The sequence below is a fragment of the Oncorhynchus nerka genome, linkage group LG11, assembly GCF_034236695.1.
Source record: "Oncorhynchus nerka isolate Pitt River linkage group LG11, Oner_Uvic_2.0, whole genome shotgun sequence".
Lineage (NCBI taxonomy): Eukaryota > Metazoa > Chordata > Actinopteri > Salmoniformes > Salmonidae > Oncorhynchus > Oncorhynchus nerka.
The window spans coordinates 66,112,045-66,127,564 of NC_088406.1; the positions used below are offsets into that span (position 1 = coordinate 66,112,045).

General features: G+C 44.9%; 1 protein-coding gene across 1 annotated transcript; it reads right to left on the bottom strand.

Annotated features, from left to right (window-relative positions):
- Positions 1-19: 19 nt before the first annotated feature.
- Positions 20-15,508, bottom strand: LOC115137368 (tudor domain-containing protein 7A-like). The gene is given in 22 exon segments (XM_065024793.1): positions 20-130; positions 389-510; positions 757-917; positions 1,190-1,311; positions 3,836-4,252; positions 5,720-5,824; positions 5,989-6,123; positions 6,332-6,415; positions 6,548-6,682; positions 8,602-8,732; positions 8,735-8,806; positions 9,164-9,275; positions 11,044-11,233; positions 11,492-11,628; positions 11,841-12,169; positions 12,213-12,630; positions 12,834-13,075; positions 13,363-13,415; positions 13,629-13,866; positions 14,114-14,261; positions 14,594-14,802; positions 15,008-15,508. Coding segments are annotated over 21 exon segments (3,651 nt in total). The 5' UTR covers positions 14,795-14,802; positions 15,008-15,508; the 3' UTR covers positions 20-31.
- Positions 15,509-15,520: the final 12 nt, after the last annotated feature.

The window sequence follows — 15,520 nt, forward strand, 5'->3', positions numbered from 1 at the left end:
GTCTTATGTGGTCTGTCTGTCCAGTCCGGTTCTACGCGGCGGTACTCTGCTCCTCTGGAAAGTCAGCCATGATGTTGTGGACCCAGATGTCTGTCTCCTCCCGAGAAGTGTCCACCAGGTACACTATCATCTTGGAGCATAACGGAAATAAGTCAGTGTTTACATCCAAAATGGCACCCGATTCCCTATTGTAGTGCACTGCTTTTGACCAGGGCCCATGGGGGCTCTGGTTGTCTGAAACAGACCCTGGTCAAAAGCAGTGCACTATGTAAGGAATAGGGTGCCATTTCAGAGACAACCAGTGACTGTGCTATCCTTTTTGAAATTTGTGTTGCTACTGGCTATATGTATTTTTGTCATTCTCAAATAAATTCAATAAATCAATCACCTTCCTGTCCCAGGGAAGCTCAGCCTCCACCACACATTCCACCTGGGCCACCAGGGGCTTCTTCTCTACGTGGTTCCGGAACACAATGGACGCCGCCTCTGACCACACAGACTGCTCCATGCCTGGAGAGGGAAGAGGGTTTATTTGATTTTATTAAATCTTTATTTATCCAGGTTTGTCTGATTGTCTTTTTTTTGTTTGTGTCTTCTGCAAGAAGTGTTCAAGATAGCAGCAGAGGTTAGAGGTCAACATGATAGAAATCCACTGTTGATAAACTACAAGTCACCAGTCAGACTATTCCAACAGAGAATTGCATGTCCGACACACATTCATTATATGCACAGTATTACCCATTTTCCAGTACTCACCAGCCAGTTGTGCGGTGATTCCCTGGAAGGGCAGCTGTCTGAATGACTCAATGAGGGGCTGAAGCAGGGTGCAGCTAACCAGCTCGTGTTTACCATAGTCCAGCTCGTACACAGACACCAGGCCGCTGGACAGAACCCTATTCACCAGCACACGGTGCCAACTGTGGGCACAGGGAGAGGTCAGAGGTCAGGGAGAGGTCAGACCCCAGGCGGTTGGAGAGAACACCCTTGACCAACAGCGTCAACTACGAAGGAAAAGGGTGAACGAAACATTCATGCATTTACTTGACATATTTGAAGTTGATATAGTTGCCTCAGCCATGTGAAAACAACACAAAACCCATAAATCATCTAGGACTAAAAACACGATGAAGTCAACATTGGTATGAAACCAAAACTGTGGAGGCCTCCAAAACCTAATCTGTCCACTCACTTATGGTCCACCTTGGCGGCGTAGACCTCTCCTTTCTGTACATCTCCGGGCCCCGGCGTCTCCTCCCTCTGGTTGTAGTAAAGGACCATCTCACCCATCAGCACCACCAGCTTGTACAGGTCCTGAGTTTGATTTGACACATTTCAAATATACTGAACACAAATTTAAAAACATAACATGCAAGAGTTACAGTTCATATGAGAAAAATCAGTCAATTTAAATAAATTAATTAGGCACTAATCTATGGATTTCGCATGACTAGGAATACAGATATGCATTGATTGGTCACAGATGCCTTAAAAAAAAAAAAGGGATCTCAGGGGTCACAGTATTTTGTGCATTCAAATTTCCATGGATAAAATGCAATTGTGTTCGTTGTCCTTAGCTTCTGCCTGCCCATACTATAACCCCACCATGGGTACTCTGTTCACAACGTTATCAGCAAACCGCTCGCCCCCACACCATGCCATACACGTGGTCTGCGGTTGTGAGGCCGGGTGGACGTACTGCCAAATTCTCTAAAACGACATTTGAGTCAGCTTATGGTAGAGAAACTAAAATTAAATTATCTGGTAACAGACATTCCTGCAGTCAGTGTGCCAATTGCACGCTCCCTCAAAACTTGACACTTCTGTGGCATTGTGTTGTGACAAAACTGCACCTTTTAGAGCGGCCTTTCATTGTCCCCCTGAACAAGTTGGATCTGTGTAATGATCATGCTGTTTAAATCAGCTTCTCGATATGCCACCTCTGTCAGGTGGACTATCATGGCAAAGGAGAAACGCTCACTAACAGGGATGTAAACAAATTTGTGCACAAAATTTGAGAGAAGCTTTTTTATGCAACATTTCTAGGATCTGATTTCAGTTCATGAAACATGGGACCAACACTTTACATTTTGCATATATATTTTTGTTCAGTGTACATAGTTGCCTCAGCCATGTGGCTTAGGTGTTTGTTGAGCGTGGCAGGGGGGGGCGTGTTCGGCCTGGCTGACAATTTCTAACATTTGTCCATGGAGTAGAGAAATTTTTGCAGTTTTAAAGCAAATTTCCTGCAATTCTATACATTTTTCCATGCAGCTGAGATAAATATAGCAGTTTACTGAAAGTTTCAATCAATTATACATATTCTGCCATGGAGCTAAAATATATATTTTTTGCTGTTTTAAAGCTAATTACCTGTAATTCTACATTTAAAAAAAAATGGCTAATATGGTGTTCATTTGGACAAACAAAATAAAATATATACTGCTATATTCATTGTTGTTTTAACTTTCAATTCTCCCTGTCTAGCTTTTATTTAGGGGATTGTCAGTACTCAAAGATTATATCCCCCAAAAAGATATAGCACCATTATGTTTTCTACATTTACATTTAAGTCATTTCTACATACTTTGTGGTTTCAGTCGTCTTAGTTCACACTGAAAGCAATACTTTTTTTACAGTTTGGACTTCGGGCGGCCCTCCCGAGGATTTCATTGGCAGAGAAATCCCTGTCACGCGAGTTCAACAATACAGACTAAAATATACCAACACACGATCTCCAAGGGCAAACAAAATCAATGTCTAAAGACTAAGCTACTCCATTAACCTCTCGTGTAGGGGGCAGTATTTTCACGTCCGGATGAAAAGCGTGTCCAAAGTAAACTGCCTGTTACTCAGGCCCAGAAGCTAGGATATGCATATAATTGGTAGATTTGGATAGAAAACACTAACGTTTCTAAAACTGTTAAAATTATGTCTGAGTATAACAGAACTGATATGGCAGGCGAACCCCCCAAAAAAAAAATCAGCGTACCACTGTTTTCAATGGCTGTCACTTTTATTATAAGGCGAAATCCTCCCAGATTGCAGTTCCTAGGGCTTCCAATAGATGTCAGTCTTAAGAAAGAGTTTCATGCTGTCTTTTGGAAAAATGAGCCAGAAACTGTAGTTTTTCTAGGTGGCTCCCATTTTGGCTGTAGTGTTTCCAAGCACGTGGAAGAGAGTGCGTTCTTTGGTATTTTTCTCCGGTAAATACAATAACGATTCTCCGTCTTAAATTTGATTGTTTATTTACGTATTAGGGTACCTAAGGTTCGATTATAAACGTTGTTTGTAGAAGTTTATTAGTAATGTTTGGGATTCATTTTGTATGCATTTTGATGGAGGGAAACTGGGTGGATTATTGACTGAAGCACGCCAGCTAAACTGAGTTTTTACGGATTTGAAGGACATTATCGAACAAAAGGACCATTTGTGATATAACTGGGACCTTTTGGAGTTTGTATGCGGGCGGGGCGCTGTCCTCAGATAATCGCATGGTGTGCTTTCGCTGTAAAGCCTTTTTGAAATCTGACACAGCGGCTGGATTAACAAGATGTTAAGCTTTATTTTGATGTATTACACTTGTGAGTTTATGAAAGTTAAATATTTATAATTCTGTAGTTTTAATTTCGCACTCTGCAATTTCACCTGATGTTGGCCAGGTGGGAAGCTACCGTCCCACCTGCCCATAAGAAGTTAACAATTTCTCTGTAGAGTCCCAAATGGCACCCTTTTCCTTACATAGTGTGCTACTTTTGTGCAAATGTAGTGCACCATGTAGGGAATAGGGTGCCATTTGGGATGCACCAGCCCTTGACAGCTCTCTTGAACTGGTTACCTGCCAAGGCTGCAGCACAAAGTGTCCCGGGTGACAGGCCACAGACACGTAGACGTCCATGTTCTGGCCCGCCTGGGGAAGCTCCAAGAGAGGGGGCAGCACTAGCTGCTTCTGTCCCCAAGCGGAGGTGACCAAAGTGGGGTTTGACATGTCCCCGGCACCATCCAGAGGGCTGGGGGTGTTGGTGGAGACCGGGATAGGGCTGCAGGCTGGGCTGTCGAGGGTAAGCGGATCCACCATGTTGGCGACCACGGTGTCGAGGAAACTGAGGGTAGGTAGGCCGTCCTTCTGGGGTCCGGGTTGCTTCCATAGGTCAGAGGTGGCCATCTGGTGGTTAACACTGTTGGTGACATCCTGGGAGCCCTTAGAGGTAAACAGGTAGATGTGCACCAGCTTGTCCTCGTCCAGCGTTGAGATCTATAGAAAAGGAGAGGGTTGAAAATTGCTTGGACATGGAATAGGAGAATCAATAACATTCCATTCTAAAGTTCAGCTTGGAGAGCTACAGTGCAAAGGAGAGTTAGAAAGCTTGAAGATCTAACAGTACAGAAGGAAAATCAATCCTTCATTTTATGAAGCTTTTTCCTTTACAAACTGCTTTTATATATAGGTGAAGAGAGGGTTAAAAATCAGTCCAAGTTAGAGGCTTTCATGTAAAAAAATAATAATAATATGATTCACAAGTTCGACATTCCAGTGTGCCTACTTTCAGTTTGTGGCTTCTGAAAGCTGATGAAAGCTATGCTAATGAGGACAACTCTGTGGCCCAATTCTTCCATTGCGCCAGCTGTGGATCACACCTGCTTCTAATGTCTAATCAACTCTTGTCTGTCTATGCGTCACTTTTTTCAAGCATTATATATTGCTGCTCGAGGCAAATTCAATAGTTCTTTGTCTAAAAATGTGCCGACTGCAGTTTCCTCCCAAAATACATTCTGAACATTCTGTTCAGTTAACTGTTACCACACCTGCAGTACAAAAACGGTTGATACAGAGCACTCGGGAAGTATTCAGACCGCTTCACTTTCTCCACATTTTGTTACATTACAGCCTTATTCTAAAATGGATTAAATAGTAACGGTTTTTCCCTCAATCTACACACAATACCCCATAATGACTAATCAAAAACAGGTTTTTAGAAATAGAATAGAAGAGTGGCTTCTGTCTGGCCACTTTACGATAAAGGCCTGATTGATGGAGTACTGCAGAGATGGTTGTCCTTCTGGAAGGTTCTCCAATCTCCACATAGAAACTCTAGAACTCTGTCAGAGTGACCATCGGATTCTTGGTCACCTCCCTGACCAAGGCCCTTCTCCCCCAATTGCTCAGTTTGGCTGGGCGGACAGATCTAGGAAGAGTCTAGGTGGTTCCAAACTTCTTCCATTTAAGGATGATGGAGGCCACTGTGTTCTTGGGGACCTTCAATGCCTCAGCACAATCCCGTCTCGGAGCACTACGGACAATTCCTTCAACCTCATGCTTCGTTATTGTTGTTATGCACAGTCAACTGTGGGACCTTATATAGACAGGTGTGTGCCTTTACAAATCATGTCCAATCAATTGAATTTACCACAGGTGGACTCCAATCAAGTTGTAGAAACATGTCAAGGATGATCAATGGAAACGGGATGCACCTGAACTCAATTTCAAGTCTTATAGCAAAGGGTCTGAATACTTATGTAAATAAGGTAAGTATTTTTTTAATCAATTTGCACGCAAAAAAACAAACTGTTTTCACTTTATCATTATGGGATAGTGTGTGTAGATTGATGAGGGGAAAAAACAATTTCATAAATTTTTGAATAAGGCTGTAATGTAACAAAATGTGGACAAAGTCAAGGGATCTGAATACTTTAATTGGATCTGTCTGTGTGATTGACGTACCTTCATGCTACAGTCCATAGAGTTGAGTACAGCACCTCTAAGCCAGAGAACAGCCTCAGGAGTCCAGACCCCCACCTCCAGCTCTACCAGACAACACTTGATCGCCTAGGAAGAAAGTAGTATACTTTAATATCCCATAGGGACATTTACTTGCGACAATGTAAAGGAACGCATGGTGTACAGATAACCTATCGCAAACTGTACATCAGACAACAGGAGAGAACACAAGGGATCAATCATCAATAAAGCCAGGGGTCTTTCCGTCCGACCTGTGGTGGGATGACCATGAGCTCGTGCAGGAACGAAGGAGGGATCTCTCTCAGCTCTATGACCTCTACAGAGGCCGGGACTCCCAGGTCCACAAATTTGATATCTAGCACTCTGCTACCATGGAGGTTGGTGATCTGACAGGGATACGCAGACATACTGTTTGGTTAAAGCAAGCACAGCGCAAAATAGAACCAAGCAGAGAATTGGTTTGAAACGCATTAGATTTCACTATTCATTTATTTTGGGGTGAAAAGATGTATTGTCAGAGAACATCCCTTTGGGATAAGTGTTCCTTCCATGTCCCCAAGTCTTCCCCATGTAGTTTATTCTCTAGTCTCCTACCTCTACTCTGGACCACCTTCCTTTGTACCGGGCCAGGCAGCACTTCCCACAGAACGGAGTGGACACCAGAGACTCTGACGTCACCTGGCAAAGAGACGATCAACAACATATTGTAAATCCCATAACATTATTAGGCTATATGTGTAACAACAATTTGCCCCCCCCCGCAAAAAAAGAAAACAGAATGGTATAACTATCCCAACTGTCTTCGTGTACCTGGGTTATGAAGAAGGCCTCGATCTTATCCAGGATCTCATTGAGCTTGACCCGACCTCGGGAGGGCAGCTGGCAGAAGATGGTTCCGTCAGAACAAACGTTGGTCACAGACACATTCATATAGGTACTGTTGACCTGGAGGAGAAACCAGACACATTCATATAGGTACTGTTGACCTGGAGGAGAAACCAGACACATTCATATAGGTACTGTTGACCTGGAGGAGAAACCAGACACATTCATATAGGTACTGTTGACCTGGAGGAGAAACCAGACACATTCATATAGGTACTGTTGACCTGGAGGAGAAACCAGACACATTCATATAGGTACTGTTGACCTGGAGGAGAAACCAGACACATTCATATAAACTCAGCAAAAAAAAAAAGAAACCACCCTTTTTCAGGACCTTGTCTTTTAAAGATAATTCATAAAACTTTACAGATCTTCATTGTAAAGGGTTTATTTCCCATGCTTGTTCAATGAACCAAAAACAAATAATGAACATGCACCTGTGGAACAGTCGTTAAGACACCAACAGTTTACAGACGGTACAGACGGCAATTAATGTCACAGTTATAAAAACTTCAAACACTAAGAGGCCTTTCTACTAACTCTGAAAAACACCAAAAGAAAGAAGCCCAGGGTCCCTGCTCATCTGCGTGAACGTGCCTTATGCATGCTGCAAGGAGGCATGAGGACTGCAGATGTGGCCGTCTAAGACAGCGCTACTGGGAGACAGGACGGACAGTTGATCGTCCTCGCAGTGGCAGACCACGTGTAACAACACCTGCACAGGATCGGTACATTCGAACATCACACCTGCAGGACAGGTACAGGGTGGCGACAACAACTGCCCGAGTTACACCAGGAACACACAATCCCTCCATCAGTGCTCAGACTGTCCGCAATAGGCTGGGAGAGGCTGGACTGAGGGCTTGTAGGCCAGTTGTAAGGCAGGACCTCACCGGCAACATCACCTATGGGCACAAACCCACCGTTGCTGGACCAGACAGGACTGGCAAAAAGTGCTCTTCTCTGACGAGTCGCGGTTTTGTCTCACGAGGGGTGATGGTCGGATTCGCGTTTATCGTCAAAGGAATGAGCATTACACCGAGGCCTGTACTCTGGAGCAGGATCGATTTGGAGGTGGAGGGTCCATCACGGTCTGGGGTGGTGTGTCATTGCAGGCAATTTCGATGCTGTGCGTTACAGGGAAGACATCCTCCTCCCTCATGTGGTACCCTTCCTGCAGGCTCATCCTGACATGAGCCTCCAGCATGGCAATGCCACTAGCCATACTGCTTGTTCTGTGCGTGATTTCTTGCAAGACAGGAATGTCAGTGTTCTGCCATGGCCAGCGAATAGCCCGGATCTCAATCCCATTGAGCACGTCTGGGAACTGTTGGACCGGAGGGTGAGGGCTAGGGCTAGGCCCCCCCAATACTTAATGCAGCTGGTGGCCACACCAGATACTGATTGTTACTTTTGATTTTGACCCCCCCCCCTTTTGTTCAGGGACAAAGTGTTCCATTTCTGTTAGTCACATGTCTGTGGAACTTGTTCAGTTTATGTCTCAGTTGTTGAATCTTGTTATCTTCATACAAATATTTACACGTTAAGTTTGCTGAAAATAAACACAGTTGACAGTGAGGACGTTTATTTTTTTGCTGAGTTTAGGTACTGTTGACCTGGAGGAGAAACCAGACACATTCAAACTCCATACTTAAGGGATAACATGGCACTACATATTCATGAACGCCTAACTGAGAATAAACCCTCATTACAGTGAGATTGAGGTAGATTACTTAACACGGTAAGAGAAAACAGGATGGGAACGCATTCATTTCAGATGGATGAAGGACAGAACACAATATTGCATGTGCTACCTACTGCCAGTGTGCCATAGAACAAGGCCATTAACCTGGAAATGTGCTCCAGTCCAAGGCTGACCCTGTGCTGCTCCCAGCATGCTGTCTGCACGTCCTTTCCATGCAAATTGATCAAATGTGCATTGAAAGGAAAAATGGATACTCTAGAAAACCTATAACAACCTGTAAAGGGTTCTCCATGGCCTTGTCCTGCAGAGCCTTGAGGCAGACAACGTTGATGTTGACCTCATCATCGTGCGACGTGTCGTAGAGCACCACCTGGGGCGGGTCAGCGTCGTGCTGCAGCAGCTCCAAAGGAGGATCTTACCTACAGCCAGGGACTCCAGGGTCTGCAGCACAGAGAGCTCCGAGCTGAACTGCTCCAGACCTACACGCAGAGAGGGAGACGCAGAGAGAGAGAAAGATGGTGACAGCAGCGTGAGGGAGAGAGAGAAAAGAGAGCGGGAGAGAAAGAGATGGAAAAAGAGCGAGCGATTAAAATGAACCTCTTGCCCCATATTACATCCCCGAGGTACTTAGATTTGAGAGGATCCCTAAAGGACAAAGAAAGCAGATTAAACACACCAGAACGTGGAATCCCACTAACTGTAGTGACGTGTAAATAAACATTACATTTAGCTAACTGCTTGTATTCTCTCTCCATCACACAAACTAATTATTTTTATCGACACTATAGTTGCGATGCTCAGAAGAGACGGGGGAAATGGGAGTTGAACTTGGTTACCAGCTAGTGTACAGGTAGTCGCCTGGAAGGGCAGCTTGAGGAAGTCTTTCTGCAGCTCCAGTAGTTTGGTTCTACTGAGGACCTCAGAGAAGCCATGGTCCACGTAGTACACCTGTAGAGCAACAACAACAGTTTGGTTATAAGCAGGGCCTTGAACTTTCTGTGGATTGAAAACATTCAAGGTACAGTCTTCTAGTAGTACACCTACACGGCTGGTTACTGAGAAAACAGGATGTTTAAGTTGTCCACTTAAAACACCCGAGGGGCGACAAATCTGGTTAAACACAGGGCCATGTAGGTGATGTGGACTGGACACCTGTAACTAAGTCTAGCATAGGAAGGGCCAATAAAACGTCCTCATTATTTCCTGCTTCCCATGATTATTATTTTTCACACTATACTTTAACTTCTCTAGGGTAGGGGGCAGCATTTGGAATTTTGGATGAAAAGCATGCACAAATTAAACTTCCTTCTACTCGGGCCCAGAAGATAGGATATGCATATAATTAGTATATTTGGATAGAAAACTCTAAAGTTTCCAAAACTGTTAAAATAATGTGAGTATAACAGAACTGATTTGGCAGGCGAAAACCTGAGAAAAATCCATTCAGGAAGTAGGATTTTTTTTGTTGTTGTTGTTGTTTTCTAATCAATGCCATTTCAGTATCCATTGACTTAGGACTCAAATTGCAGTTCCTATGCCTTCCACTAGATGTCAACAGTCTTTAGAAATTGTTTCAGGCTTGTATTCTGAAAAATAAGAGAGAAAGAGCAGTCTCAATGAGTGGACCCTGCCGTGTCACAGAGCTTTTTCATGCGACCGAGAGTGTGCCTTTCTTGTTTACCTTTTATATTGACAACGTTATTGTCCGGTTGAAATATTATCGATTATTTAGTCTAAAAACAACCTGAGGATTGAATATAAACATTGTTTGACATGTTTTTATGAACTTTACAGATACAATTTGGATTTTTTTGTCTGCTTGTTGTGACTGCATTTGAGCCTGTGGATTACTGAAGAAAAAGCGAGCAAAACGGAGGTTTTCGGATATAAAGAGAGACTATCGAACAAAAGGAACATTTATTGAATGAATTAATGTCTTCTGAGTGCAAACATATGAAGATCATCAAAGGTAAGTGATTAATTTTCTCTTTCTGACTTGTGTAACTTCTACTTGTTTGGTTACTGTTTGTAATGATTTGTCTGCTGGTCTATGTTCTCAAATAATTGTAAGGTATGCTTTCGCCGTAAAGCATTTTAAAAATCTGACAAGGTGGTTGGATTCACAAGAAGTTCATCTTTAAACCTATGTTTAATAGTTGTATCTTTTCTGAATTTTTATAATGAGTATTTCTGTATTTGAATTTGGTGATCTGCAATCTCACTGGATGTTGGCCAGGTGGAACGCTAGCATCCCACATACCCTAGAGGTTAAAATCCAACTAAAGAGTTGGCAGAAAAGTATCCTCGTGAGGCCCTTCTAACCCATTACCACACACTTCTCTTTCTACTGCATTTGAATGGATTATTTTACCTTTATTTAACTAGGCAAGTCAGTGAAAAACAAATTCTTATTTTCAATGACGGCCTAGGAACAGTGGGTTAACTGCCTTGTTCAGGGGCAGAACAACAGATTTGTACCTTGTCAGCTCGGGGATTCGATCTTGCAACCTTTCGGTTACTAGTCCAACGCTCTAACCACTAAGCCAATGTTTGTTCAACTTTTCACCACCTAATCGTGTTTTTGGCTCAGTTTCCTGCAGCGCTTCACAAACCTATAGGGGAGATTCCCTAGATACCGGTTAAGCCTAGTCCTGGACTAAACAAAACTTTCAATGGAGATTCTCCATTGAGCTTGCCTCTCCAAGACTATCCTTACCTTGACTTTGTCGGTCATGACCTCACAGACCTGGGCCCTGACAACCTCCTCGCCCCCCTCCACTTTGACGGCCGCCAGTTCGCCAGCTGAGGGGAAGGGGAGGAGCCTCTGAGCGCTGAGCTGGCTGTAGACTGTACTCATGGATTCCTCCATTGTCTCCAGGGCCTGAGAGTAGCCCTCACCTATGTACCTGAGTAAGAAGAGAAAATTCCCAACATTTTCCAAAAGTGTTCAGGTTTTTCTGAAATCCAGATTGGAGGATTTCCAGAAGCAACAGGAAATATTGCAGGGGAGGGAATCTTCTAAACAGAAAATTAGAGGCTTTAGGCAAAACGCCCTGAAAAGTTAATGAAATGCCCTCGAAATTGCGGTGTCGAAGACAAAAAAAAAAAACAATCCCCAGAAATTTCTCAAAATAAATAGTCAAATGACCAAAGAAATAAGCTACCTGAGGATGACCTGGTCGGTGCTTCTTGCCTCCACCACCAGCACTGAGGGGAACTCCTCCTTGGGGAGCAGCAGAGGAGGAACCATGGGGGTGCTGTTGAGCTTATAACCCGACGGAGAAGACGGGGTGCTGCTCACCTGCATGTCCAAACAACACACCGTAATACAGTTGTGCCAATGTGTTCTCCACCAGTTTCTTCTACTGGACCCGGCTCATGTTATTTGGGAGGGAATCAATTTCAAGAGTCGATTCCCGACTCGAGGAATCTGAAATGACTCCGATATATGATCTCCTGAATAAACGATGAATAAATTAAATAACATTTCTGGAGTGGAACAGGCAGCCCTACCTTGGCCTTGTACTCGGTGGTGGGGCCGTAGAGGATGGCCTTCATCTTGTTGTCGGCCATGGGGTACTCCACGGTGCAGATGTCTAGTAAGAGAGACAGGTTGGACAGGATGTCCTCTGGGAAGGGGACCTTGAAGGTCTCCTGGTAGAGCTTGGGGAGGGCGTGGGCCCACAGGCCGTGGCTGTATTTAGACAGCAGCTCCTTCAGTCTGAGGCGCGCCTCCGCAGGGATGCTCACCGCTGTAGGGGAGAGGGGGATTGGTGTGGTGGGGGTAGGGGAGGCCATCCGTGTGGGGGAGGTGAGGAAGGGAGGAGTAGGGGAGGTGGGGGGGGGAGGTGGGGGTGAGGGAGGGGGAGTAGGGGGAGGTGGGGGTAGTTGTTGGCTTCCATGAGGGCGAGGTGGAAGTAGGGGAGGGTCTCCACAAATTACAGGTGGGCGTAGGGAGTAGGTGGGAAGGAGAGGGATTCCACAAGGTAGAGGGGGCAGTTGGAGAGGTGGAGGTATGGGTCAGGGAGTGCTTCCACGAGGGGGCCGGTGGAGTGGGCAAGGTCTGACTCTGGTTCAAGGAGGGGTTCCTCTGTGAGAAAAATAGAGGGGCCAGTTTCACTGGGTTGGCAGTGACTGGTTTGACTGGAGCGGTAGTGATGGGTTTGGCTAGGAGGGACGTGGCTGGTTTTACTGTATAAGAGGCCGTTGGAGGTTTGACTGGTGAAAGAGCAAGGCTGGGGGGTTTGGACTGAGGGGGGTACACCAGTCTATCTGCTCGATTGGTACTAACAGGCTTCTCAACCTGAAACACAAAGTGTCAATCGATGCATCAAAGTGCATTTTTAAAGTACATAAAACACTACCGTAAAACAGTGCGACTTTCTAATGTTCTGTCAATCTGTGGGGGGGGGAGAAAGTGGTAACTATTCTATAATCTCAAAACATTTCCTTTTGTTGCTGATAGAAGGGAAACAAAGATAATATGATTTTCCACTAGATACTTACTAAGCAGATGTGTGTCCAGTTCTCCAGGTCTATGACTGCTTGGCCAGGTAGGTCCTGTTTGTGCATGTCCCGGTACACAGAGGGCAGCTTGGAGAGCCACAGACCACTGCAGTACTTCTTCAGCACCTCAGAGATCCGATTCTGTACAACCTGGGGGTTGTAGTCTCCCGGCTGAAGGGCTTTGGGCGTCGGACGAGGGACGTTACTGATGGTAATGGAGAGAGCTGGGAAACTGGAGAGAGCTGGGAAATAGGATGAAACGATGGCATGTTATTAATACATAGTATACCAGCCACAGTCATGTTCAGTAGGGTGAAAACGGTTTCAAAGGTTTTGTACAGTAACACTACCACCACTAAAGTGTTCAGAGGACACTAACCAGATGCCCTCCAGGGGGAGACATAGCATACACTTCCTAGGGGAAATATTCTTAGTCTGGGATTTCAGACAAAATCTCCATTATGAATCTGCTGTCATGCAATTAGCCAAATCTCCAACTGGAGAAAAATGGGTCCCACTTGAGACTTACCAGGAGCTTTTTGGGTGGTATTCGAAATGTGATGGTTGACTTGTTTCACCAGTCTAGAAGAAAAGGTACATTTCTTGACTGGTCTGAAGAAAGATAGAGGGATAGTAACATCTGGTGGTATTATTTGAATACAGAGAGGACATTTGTCAATAACATTAAATAAAATTACATTGAATACGGTATAACGTCACAAACCACCTACACCTTGGTGTGTGTTTAATGCCCTCCACACCTCTCATACTAAAGCATGTGTTCCTTCCACTCACCTCTCACTCGGTTTCACCTGAGTGATGGGCTCCCTGTTCTGACTCTGCGGTGCCGGAGCAGGGGGGTTGGCCCGCTCGTCATGCTGGCTGTACATCTTCCTGATGTCTCCCCCAGCACTGAAGCCTCCACAGATGTTGTAGCTCCGCGGCCGTGAGGGTCCCATGGAGGAGTACGGCTGGCTCCAGCCAGAGCGCACTGGAGCACGGTCGGGCTGACGCAGGGACGTCCGAGGCTTCTCTGGAGACGAGGGGAGAGATGGAAGAGGTAGATATCAGTGATGATAGCATCCTGCTTCACTTTTTCACTGATTTTATTCATATGTGCAAATAATCAGGAGTGAGAGGAATATCATTTTTTGTCTGAAAGGCTTTTTGTTGAAATTCAAGTTCTCAAAGGAATAGTAAACTGGGCCATCAAGGAAAGACATTCAGAAAAGAGCCATTCTCAGATGACGCAGACTGGGACAAGGACAGACGAGACCTACCATAGAACGCAAAATTTGAAGCCAATTTCGACCTCATCCGACAGTTCAGCATCTGGGATCTGCCAGGTGCCCTCTTGCTGGACTTCTGACGGGCGACCAGCTGAGCGATGTGGGCCGTTTCTTGACAGACTGCAGCGACGCACATTATCTACAGGAGAAATATGGAGAGTACAAGCTCATACAAAGTGACACATATTGGCTTAACACCTAAATCTGACAAGCTCAACTCTCCTCAAACTCAAAATATGTCCTTCCTCCTGAAATGTGCACATCTTCACTTTCCTTCATAGATTTAAAAGGAAAGTGGCCAATAGAAAAGGAACCGGCTGGTGTAAGGGATATGCTGCTTGCTCCTGCGGGGCACAGGTAGATTTCACACCTAGTCGGCTCGGGATTCAAATCAGCAACCTTTCGGTTACTGGCCCAGTGCTTTTTATCACTAGGCTACCATCCCCCCGTTTATTGAGAGGTAGGCCTTACCTCCCCCATGCGATTCTCCATCCTGACCACGGAGGGGATACTGCGGAGGAAGCACTCCAGTGAAGGGTAACCCAGCTTTCGGTCAGGGATTAACTCCCCCGTCAGCGACCTGTATTCCCCCTGCAGTCGCGTGATGGACACCCCGTTCTTATTGGCCTGGAGGACAGCCCGGAGCATCTTCTTCATCAGATCGTCAGACATCCTGACACCTGGTCAGGAAAATAATGAAGGCCGCTGTCAGTGTCAACATACAATTAGTCCCGTTAACTACTTTGTATTGCAGCGCCATTTTGTTCCTTCTTAAATACAAATAAACAAATGGAGCCAACTTCAATTATGACTAGAATGAATGTCCAATCATTGCGCTAGATTATCAAGACAGTTATGTTCTACAGTCATCAAACACACACTTACCAAGTCCTCAACTACTGAGACATGTGCTAGCCAACTTAAATACTTGAGCTGCGGATATGTAGCTAAGTTACCGTTGCCTAGAAATAACCAACTCAATAACTAGCTAGCTATACGGTTGCCCACTTAGGCTACAGCTTCCCAGTGTTGTTTGTTAGCCAACTAAACAAAAGTAGCGATTGCAGCAGAGATGTTTAGAAAGGTTACAAAAGTTTGCTTTGATTGTAGGTTGAACTGGATGAATAACGTTAGTGTGGCACTTGTCATGGGAGGCCGTCGATCTTTGGGCGGTCAAACATGTTTTTCAAAGTAACTTTTCCTATAAACATCCAATGTCAGTCCTTACACTATAATACTGTCTACGAATATGCTATACAGCCTTAGCGTTGTTGGTGAAAACATGATAGCTAGCCAACGTCTGCTAGCGTTAACTAGAAGTTCTTGTAACGAAAATACCCAGGCTTCAAACTAACGTTAGCTACATGGCTATTATTAACAGTCCAATGACGTATAATA